The sequence below is a fragment of the Scardinius erythrophthalmus genome (genome assembly GCF_964197995.2).
Source record: "Scardinius erythrophthalmus genome assembly, chromosome: 3".
In the NCBI taxonomy this organism is placed as follows: domain Eukaryota; kingdom Metazoa; phylum Chordata; class Actinopteri; order Cypriniformes; family Leuciscidae; genus Scardinius; species Scardinius erythrophthalmus.
In genome coordinates, this window is record NC_138223.1 from 10,222,165 (window position 1) to 10,232,848 (window position 10,684).

A 10,684-nucleotide genomic window follows, 5' to 3' on the forward strand; every position below is an offset into this window, starting at 1 on the left:
AAATAAAAAAGAATATAAAAATAATAAAAATTTATATTCATAAATCAAATAAAGAACAATAAAACAACTTTATGTAAATAGGCTATCTTAAAAGCAATTAGTATACTAGGCCTAAATATATATAAAAGGATATTATTTACAGTTTTTCTCAGTCGCTTTGGTGCATTTCTCATAACACTATTTACATTTGCACAACAGTTAATGCAGTTCTCAAAACAAATAGTACAAACTGCAAAACCTAGTTGATAACCTGCAAAAGCGTGTCACTTGCTCAAAATGGATAGCCCATTCCTCAAAAGCAAGTATTCATGTCAATGAAAGTGTCAGTGTCATCAAAATAAAAAGTCCTGACACCATCGTTTATGAACAAGATAGTCAAATGGCTTAGTCGTGTTTTCATTATGACAGTTTACTCTGTAAATGTTTTCCAATGATAAAAGTCAGATCTTGGTGACACTACCTGAAAATGCTCGAGACAGCACTATATACTATTTGCACAGCCATTTGAAAAATACAGTAAAGTTACACATTACTGTATTTATGAGGTAACTGAGTACAAGACACTGAATATATGTATGTTTCACATTTTTACTGCATATGCTCTTTGCAATTCTAATTTGTTCACAGCATTGTGCAAAGAAAAAATACACCCTTATTTACAACAAACATAAACTCCCTTTGGGTAGAGCTGTGCACAACTGTACACAATATTGCAGAACATATTGAAACTGAACATACAACATACATGGTGCTGTAATCATTCATGCACATCCAGACGTTCCTCTCTGTCTGGTCACATAATTTACAGTAATCTACATCACAGCGAATATCATCTCTTGCTCAATTGCAAATTGTTCAATTTAGGAGACTTTTTCAGGATTTTTTTTTTTTTTTAATGACAAATTTTGACAGCGAGTTCAACATTTTTGTATGTAATGACTCAAGCAATGAAATGAGGACTATTAGTTTTATATGGAATGACTATTCAGCATTCACAAGTATAGTTAATTTTGACTGACATGACATAAGCAAATGATAATGTTATAAAACAGCAGAGAGTTGTATGAAAGCAATTGATGCATGTCCAAAAGCATTTGCAATTTGTTGGAAGGAATGAGAAACTGCTACTATGATGTGCACAAATGACTAAATGTTGTGGAGGTTGAACTAACTGTTGTGCAAATGTAAATAGTGATGTGAGAAATGCACCAAAGCGACTGAGAAAAACTGTAATAAAATATGCCTAAATACAATAATAAAACGTTAAATTCATAAATCAAATAAAGAAAAACAATAAAGATTTAAATATATTTAATGGAAATAAAAAAATAGAAATAGATTTTGTAAAATAAAAAAAAATCTAAAGATATTATTATTTAATAAAATAAATATAATAATCATCATCATCATCATCATCATCATCATCAAAAAAGTGCTTAAAACTATAAATAAAATACTATTCGAATGAAGTTTCGGCTGTTATGACCATAGACAGTAAAAGAAATGTTATGACTGCAGTTCGTCTCAGCTGCTGCGAAAGGACCGATAGATGGCGATGATGGACTTGTGGCGCAAAATATCCAAAGAAGAGAAGGACTGGACAGCACGCTCGTAAACAGAACAGAAACGCTGCTGGACTGTTATTTTCTTTTTAATATTCCATTTAATTCCTCATTAGACTATACAAAACAGAAACGGTTTCCGGTAAGACGTCGCTTTATAGATTAATTGTCGTTAAAAGTCCCGAGGTCTTTGCTTTCTGTATAATAGTAACCAACTTTAGTTTATGCTGCATATCGGCACACATATTATTATTACCACTTTAAATTTACAAAATATTCAATTTGATTTGTGATTTCTCTAATATTGTATGTATTTTTTCATTTATTTATTTGTATTGAACTGATGAATTATGATAATCAACTCAACTATAGTTTATGCTTTATACATATAGTAGTAATATTACAACTGTAAGTTTATAATATATTCAATTTGATTTGTGATTTCTCTAATAACATACGTATGTACTTATTTATTTATTCATATTGATCTTATTGCTTGTGTTAAAATCTTAAAAGATTTAGATTTTAGTCACTGCATAATTTCAATCTTGATATTATAGTGTTTTATTGTGAAAGGTTGAAAGGTTTTTCATCTTGGGTCACTGCTTTATTTCCAAACTGGAATTTCTATATGAATATGTTTTAATTGCTTACTTATTCTTTTATTTTTTTATTATTTATAATAAGTCCTGGAGCTCTCATTGACACTGACTTAAACTTGAAACTATGAACTTTAAACCATGCCATATTTACACTGATTATAAACCATAACCTCTTAAACATTGCCATAGTTGCACTGACTTTAAATTATAAACTCTTAGCTCAATATTTGCACTTTTGCATATTTGCACCATTGCCTTAAAAGGTATTCTATGTGTATTTTTGGTGCTCTTATATCCTGTATCCTATATGTTGTATGTTATATGTATGCACCAAACATTCATGGCGAATAAACCCCCATTCTGATTCTGATTCTGATATTGTGAAATAAATGAATGAATGAGTAATTTTCTTTTCCAAACTGGTGTTGTATATAGACTGATCATGGATGTACCAGAGGCCAGTCATTCTCAAGAAGCACCAGCAGATTCTGCAAACTCTTCACACGAGTCCAGCCTGTCCTTAACGCCGCACATGTTGGCCAAAATAGAGCGGAACAGACAACGGGCGTTGATGCTCAGACAAGCCAGGCTCGCCAGTAGACCGTCTTCAGCTATAGAAGGCATGTGTTTGGAAACTGTACAACACATACAGTACTTGAAATTGCATGAATTTCACTTATTTAAGTGTACCTAATTTGATCATGTACCATGGTTTATAATAATCTGTCTTCCCCTCAGGTGCTACTTGCGCTAAAGTGGCAAAAACTATAGACTCTGGTGCAGGGTTCTTTATTGAAGAGGAGACCGCAGAGGATGAGCAACAGGAAAAGAGAGTGGTCCAGCAACCAGGTGACCAAAAATGGCATTTGTTTTAAATATCTATTTTAATTAATATTTCTTATACCATGGTCTGGGTGAATACTCGATTCTGATTGGCTGCAGGGTGTCCATTAAAAAGTGATAGAGGACACCTAGTAAATAAACCGTCAGGCGTAACCAGGGAAACCAAGTTATTGTTTGTAAAAACTTTAGATTTCGATTGTAAAACTAATTCAAATATAAACTAATGTTTTAAAAATGTGTTATTTGGCAAGTGACCATGGTATAAGCGGGTTAATGCCCGACGAGGTGTCCATTGTCAGGTATTAATGGACTTCGGCGGAGGCAACCTTTCACGCCTCGCTGTCGTCCATTAATACCTGACAATGGACACCTCGTCGGGCATTAACCCTTACATGTAAGTGCTTTAACAAAAAATGCATGCTTAATAACTATGTTACCTGCCTTTATAATACTGAGTGACAAATTACATGTTTCAGCCCCCGTGATGGAGCCTGATTATCTAATGTGTGAGGAGTGTCAGAAGCCATTTATGGACTCTTATCTCAGCAACAGTTTTGATTTGTCTGTGTGTGATAAATGCAGGTATGTCATCCATTCTGTACGTGGTCACAGTGGGTTAAAACATACTGTTAAACTTGTTACAGAGAGTTGGTGTTGTTAGTATAATGTAGTTGTTTTTGTCTCAGTGTTTCAGTTCCGTTACTTTATTGTGTTTCCTGTGCACCTGCAGTTCAACAAGTGCTCAAAACAAGTACTGTAATGTGTATGCGTAATTCATTTTATAATTACATATGTTTGCATAGAGACAATGAAGTGAAGCACAAGCTAATATCTCGCACTGAAGCGAAACAGACTTTCCTTCTGAAGGATTGTGATCTGGATAAGAGGGAGCCAATGCTGCGATTTATCCTGAGGAAAAATCCTCACAATCCACACTGGGGAGACATGAAACTCTACTTAAAGACACAGGTAGGTTCAACACATCCTCAAGCCAGAGCTGTAAATATAACCTGATCTCACTCAACCCAGTTATTAAACTCAAATCACTTCCCCTATTGCCAAAAGGATAAATGAAATTAGTTTTTGTTTGTTTTTGAAAGAAGCTCCTATGATTGCCAAGACCGTATTTATTTGGTCAAACGTATAGTAATATAGTGAATAGTATTGTGAAATATTTTTACAATTTTAATGAACTGTGTTCTATTTTAATATATTAAAAATAAAATATATAAAATTAATTTAATTCCTGTCATGGCAAAGCTGAATTTTCAGCAACATTACTCCAGTCTTCAGTGTCACATGATCCTTCAGAAATCATTCTAATGTGCTGATTTGGTGCTCTAGTAACATTTCTTATTGTTTTCAATGAAAACAGTTGTGCTGCTTAATATTTTTGTGGAAACCGTGATACATTTTTCTGGACTCTTTGATGAATAGAAAGTTCAAAACAACAGCATTTATTTGAAATAGAAATCTTTTGTAAAATTATGTCTTTGCTGTCACTTTTAATCAATTTAATGTGTCCTTGTTCTTTTTTTTCTATTATTATTCATTATTATTAATGCATTATGTGCAAACATACACTCACCTAAAGGATTATTAGGAACACCTGTTCAATTTCTCATCAATTATCTAATCAACCAATCACATGGCAGTTGCTTCAATGCATTTAGGGGTGTGGTCCTGGTCAAGACAATCTCCTGAACTCCAAACTGAATGTCAGAATGGGAAAGAAAGGTGATTTAAGCAATTTTGAGCATGGCATGGTTGTTGGTGCCAGACGGGCCGGTCTGAGTATTTCAAAATCTGCTCAGTTACTGGGATTTTCACGCACAACCATTTCTAGGGTTTACAAAGAATGGTGTGAAAAGGGAAAAACATCCAGTATGCGGCAGTCCTGTGGGCGAAAATGCCTTGTTGATGCTAGAGGTCAGAGGAGAATGGGCCGACTGATTCAAGCTGATAGAAGAGCAACTTTGACTGAAATAACCACTCGTTACAACCGAGGTATGCAGCAAAGCATTTGTGAAGCCACGACACGCACAGCCTTGAGGCGGATGGGCTACAACAGCAGAAGACCCCACCGGGTACCACTCATCTCCACTACAAATAGGAAAAAGAGGCTACAATTTGCACGAGCTCACCAAAATTGGACAGTTGAAGACTGGAAAAATGTTGCCTGGTCTGATGAGTCTCGATTTCTGTTGAGACATTCAGATGGTAGAGTCAGAATTTGGTGTAAACAGAATGAGAACATGGATCCATCATGCCTTGTTACCACTGTGCAGGCTGGTGGTGGTGGTGGTGTAATGGTGTGGGGGATGTTTTCTTGGCACACTTTAGGCCCCTTAGTGCCAATTGGGCATCGTTTAAATGCCACGGCCTACCTGAGCATTGTTTCTGACCATGTCCATCCCTTTATGACCACCATGTACTCATCCTCTGATGGCTACTTCCAGCAGGATAATACACCATGTCACAAAGCTCGAATCATTTCAAATTGGTTTCTTGAACATGACAATGAGTTCACTGTACTAAAATGGCCCCCACAGTTACCAGATCTCAACCCAATAGAGCATCTTTGGGATGTGGTGGAACAGGAGCTTCGTGCCCTGGATGTGCATCCCACAAATCTCCATCAACTGCAGGATGCTATCCTATCAATATGGGCCAATATTTCTAAAGAATGCTTTCAGCACCTTGTTGAATCAATGCCACGTAGAATTAAGGCAGTTCTGAAGGCGAAAGGGGGTCAAACACAGTATTAGTAAGGTGTTCCTAATAATCCTTTAGGTGAGTGTATAAAAATAATTACCATTACTATATTTATAAATTAACTATAAACCCAGACTAATAAATGCTGTAAAACATATTTTTCATTGTGTTGATACCCAATGCATCAAATTAACAAATTGAAAATTGAAGTTTTACTATATCGTGCAACTGTTTTGTGAATTATTTTGTTTGTTTGGTTTGTCGATTTTTGTATACCATGTTTTATTTTATTGAATGTTAAGGTGGAAAACCGCTCTCTGGAGGTATGGGGCAGCGAGGAAGCTCTGGAGGAGGCCAAGGAGAGTAGAGAGGAGAACAGGGAGGTTCAGAAGCAGAAACACTTTAATAAAAAGGTTAAAGGTATGAAAGCTGACCAGCCGAGTGCATTACTCTTGGACGGTCAGATTTAAAATGTGCGCTAAAATCTTTTTCCACTTGAAAAGGTTGTATACCTAGAGAGAAAAATAGTAATCAAATCTAAATTCTCGTGAAACAAAATTATTTTGTGCTCCTTCAAATGAATGAATAAACCGAGACTTCATTTGTTCACATGACTACATTTGGTCACAGTGTGGAATTATACATTGCCTGTCAATCTTCCTCTGGCTTTCAGAGCTGAGGCGGGCGGTAAGGAGCAGTATGTTTAAGAAAGATACCAGTATCCATCAGCATGACTACGGCCCTGAGGAGATTCTGGACGAAGAGGAAGATCTCTACAGGAAAGTGTGTCAAACCTGTGGACACGAACTCACTTTTGAGAAAATGTAAATGTGTCTTCAAACCACTGTACAGGGAAGAAGCAGGGTCCGGATGCAGGTCAGCGAAGAGTAATCCCGATCACGTTTCTGGTCCTCGACACATTCCTTTGGCTCACAGTCCAGGTACAAATACAGGTTTGCATCAGTTTTCATGAATGGAGTTTTCACTTGAACTTATCCGACACCCCTGTCCAAACAACATAGTGGCGCTATGTAGAATGTAGAAGCATGAGCAGTAGTGTCAGATTAGAGTTTGCTGCACTAGATTTGATCACAAGAGGGCACTGTAGAGCTACCATTTTGAGAAAACTGCAATCAAAATGATAGATGACGTAAGGTTGCGTTTTTGTCGTTTAGGGGAGAATATACTGTCGAACATGTTTTATATCTGTGAAATGGAGAAGAAAAAATACTAAGGAAATATATTAAATATTACACCCTTTCAACTGTGTATTTAATATTTATGACTTGACTACCAAAAACCTGCTCTTTCACATGTGAGATTATCATCAATGACGAGGCAAAAGCACCAAACTGGTCCAAAGTTGAGCTTGCAACAGGATCTCGTTTCTCAGTCTCCTACCTCGTAAAGTCCAGTGCCTGTTTGTTCGGCAAGGGATTTTGATGATTCCATACAGACTGAGAGATTCTCTCACGGTGTTGTGTTTCAGTCTCTGTGACTATTGAAAGTATCCGACAAGGAGCACAAACACACTCTTCGTCCTCACCTTTCGTGATACTTTTTTGCTGTATTATAAATAATGAATTAAGTCTATGAAATGTTTGTAATAAATTTTTTACAAATTAGAAAATGTTTCTCCATTCTGTGTTTACATTGTCCGTAATCAGCTTTTATTAAACGATGTCTCAATGACCACAAACATGCATATTATTATTCTTCAGGGACGCATATGATCGGACCAGCGACCGCATGCCCGCTTTTCTCATGGAAAGCTTGTGTATGTGAGTAAGAGTGAATGTGTGATTGTTCCTTTTGTCATGATGTCCACTAAGGCAGGGTTACACATGCCTTGCATTGCTGTCATAATTTGTGTCCGCCCTATATCTTGTTAGCTTTTTCGTCTCTATCCCTTTTTGGCCACTGTAGAATATGACCAAACGAAGGACACCTCCAGTAAAATGCTATGTTTATTTTATGATAACCTTCTAATTATATAATACAAATGTGTATGTATATATATATATATATATATATATACATACAGTACAGGCCAAAAGTTTGGAAACATTACTATTTTTAATGTTTTTGAAAGAAGTTTCTTCTGCTCATCAAGCCGGCATTTATTTGATCAAAAATACAGAAAAAAAAGTAATATTGTGATATATTATTACAATTTAAAATAATTGGTTTTCAAATTATTATACTTTAAATTATCATTTATTTCTTTGATGCAAAGCTGAATTTTCAGCATCATTACTCCAGTCTTCAGTGTCACATGTGACATCCAGTCTATCACATGATCCTTTAGAAATCATTCTAATATTCTGATTTATTATGAGTGTTGGAAACAGTTCTGCTGCCTAATATATTTGATGAATAAAAGGTTAAAAAGAACTGCATTTATTCAAAATAAAAAAATATTTTCTAATAATATGAATATTTTTTACTATCACTTTTTATCAATTTAACAAATCCTTGCTGAATAAAAGTATTGATTTATTTCAAAAAAAGAAAGAAAAAAATTACTGACCCCAAATTACTGACCAGTAGTGTATATTGTTGTTACAAAATATTTCTATTTTTAAAACATTTGCTTTTTTTTTTTTTTTATTCATCAAAGTATTCTAAAAAAGTATCACAGGTTATGAAAAAATATTAAGCAGCAGAACTGTTTCCAACTTTGATAATGAATCATCATATTAGAATGATTTCTAGAGGATCATGTGATAGACTGGAGTAATGATTATTTTTATTTCAATCTAAAATTATTTTAAATTGTAATAATATATCACAATATTACATTTTTTCTGTATTTTTGATCAAATAAATGCAGGCTTGATGAGCAGAAGAAACTTCTTTCAAAAACATTAAAAATAGTAATGTTTCTAAAATTTTGGCATATATATATATAGGATATATTTATTAATTAATTTATTTATTTATTTACAATGAAAAAAGTTGTGCTGCTTAATATTTTTCATTCAATATAATTCATTCCTCAAGCCCTTTTAGTGGGGCATTTTTATTTCTGTTCTCATGCCTAGTGCGTTCTTGTGACCTAATTGTGAAGTCTCAGCATAGCAGTTCTGAAATTCAAAACCCTCCACACTTTTATCATCATTCACACTGACTCAACTAATGCACACAGGGACACGAGATGAGCTGTCTACTAAATCGTCCACCTGCAATCACATAAGTACTGTGATAATAGGTCTAAAAGTCTATTTGTTGATAGTTACAGGCGAATAATAATATATATTGTATAGCATAATATTAGCTAGAAAATAAACTGCTTTTACAGGTATATCTATTTTGTGCTGCTTTTGCTAGATATAAATTGTAAAGATTGCTTAGCGTCTCTGTGCTGCTGATGATGTCCCCAAACCCCGCTGACTTTTAGGGTCAAAGTAAGGCCGAAAGACCAGCAAAGCACAGCAGAGTGAGAATGAGAAGGACATACCACGCTAATGCCTGTGCTTTGATTAATGGCACTCATCATTTGCCACCTGCTGTTTTATATGGCCCTCTGTGAGTAACTGATCTCAAAGTGCTTGCATGTGTGGTGTCCACATTTTAAATAGCTGCCTAAATTTAACAGCTTTGTAGAGGTCGTTAAAAATTCAGACACTGACAAGTTTGTAAGCAGTTTGTGTTCTGGTGTGAAAACGAGCACTCTGAAGCATTTCATGTAGTCGGTTATATATGCAGCTGTCATAGTGGATCCATCGTTTACCCGTCCGGACTAATGATGGTAATACATGAGATGAGTGCAGGCCCCAACTACTCCATATGCAAATACTTTACATACTGTTAGCAGGTGTCCTATATGGCCCGTACCCGGCTCCTCCACGGCTCTGGAGGATAGATTAACCGTGGCCGGGGAGGGGTATGTGCAGCCAAGTCAAAATCTCTACTCATTAAATCTGTTCTGTTGCAACTACTGCTACAACAATTTTTTTAATTTGCAAAAAATCAAGAATCCTTGTTCCGCTGGTGACCTCTTTTCACCCACAATTATTGTGAAAGTTGATATTTTCTTTGGTATTTAATGGAAATAAAAGAAATAATGCTTAACCATAACACTTTATTCATTAAGTTGATAAACACTGTAAAATGTGTAATAGTTCATGTGCATTCAGATGAGTAGTTGGTAACACTTTAAATGAAGGTTCTATATGTCATAATAACTAGTTAATGCAATAGTTAACATGAAATATGAACAATAGCATTTATTAATCTTCGTGAATGTTAATATCTATGAGTACATTTTCAACATTTAAAATGCATTTTTTTAAGTTGTTCATTGTAGTTTATGATAACATTCATTAATGTTAACAAATTGTTAAACCGATCTGTAAAGTGTTACCTAGTAGTCTACATAAATATGCAGAACAAATAAAATAAAATAAAATTATTTTATTTTTTTGTTTGTAACTCTCATGCAAAATTGTTGGACTTCCACTGAGAAATGTATTTACTGACAGCTATTGAGATTTTCCCCATGTGACATCTAGCCCTGGTCTTTCTTAAGTTATTTTAAAGTGTTAAAGTTTCAGAATTGAACTGACTCTATTCCCCCCTCACGTTGCATTTTAAAAATCTGGATTTAGGCAAATATGCTGTTATTAGACTGGATGTCACCATCTTAGATTTATTGTCTCCTTATTGGATGCCATGCTTTCAGACTGTCATATCCCTCACACCTCTGCAGTTGTTCTTTTCTCTCTTTCTTTGTTGGGTAGTGGTTCTCGTGTCTTTTTCCCAGATCCAGCTTGCCTTCTGTACGGTTGGCAGCAGGCACTGGCTCTAATACGGGCATGCAGCTGTCGTGGGCCAGAGGCGGACATTGATAACATTCAGTTGACAACAAATGTTTCTATACTCGCGTTATGTATGCGGTTATGCGCTTCTAGGAGGCGGTCGCCCACAATAGACCCGTGGCTCTTCTGAGCATAGTGTTTT

General features: G+C 35.3%; 1 protein-coding gene across 4 annotated transcripts; it reads left to right on the plus strand.

The window, feature by feature from the left end:
* The first annotated feature begins 1,524 nt into the window (after nt 1-1,524).
* On the plus strand, nt 1,525-7,412 carry xpa (xeroderma pigmentosum, complementation group A). Of its 4 annotated transcripts, none has more exons than XR_014029826.1 (9): nt 1,525-1,704; nt 2,600-2,784; nt 2,903-3,013; nt 3,484-3,589; nt 3,811-3,976; nt 6,025-6,142; nt 6,396-6,505; nt 6,575-6,675; nt 7,043-7,346. XR_014029826.1 is itself a non-coding variant. In XM_081360965.1 (8 exons), the coding sequence occupies exons 2-8, from the start codon at nt 2,607-2,609 to the stop codon at nt 6,611-6,613; spliced, it is 828 nt and encodes a 275-aa protein (XP_081217091.1). In that variant the 5' UTR covers nt 1,525-1,704; nt 2,600-2,606; the 3' UTR covers nt 6,614-7,412. The 4 variants fall into 4 exon arrangements, 2 of the variants coding, with proteins under 2 accessions (XP_081217091.1, XP_081217090.1); XR_014029827.1 differs by having other exon boundaries at nt 6,575-6,663; XM_081360965.1 differs by having other exon boundaries at nt 6,575-7,412.
* Nucleotides 7,413-10,684: the final 3,272 nt, after the last annotated feature.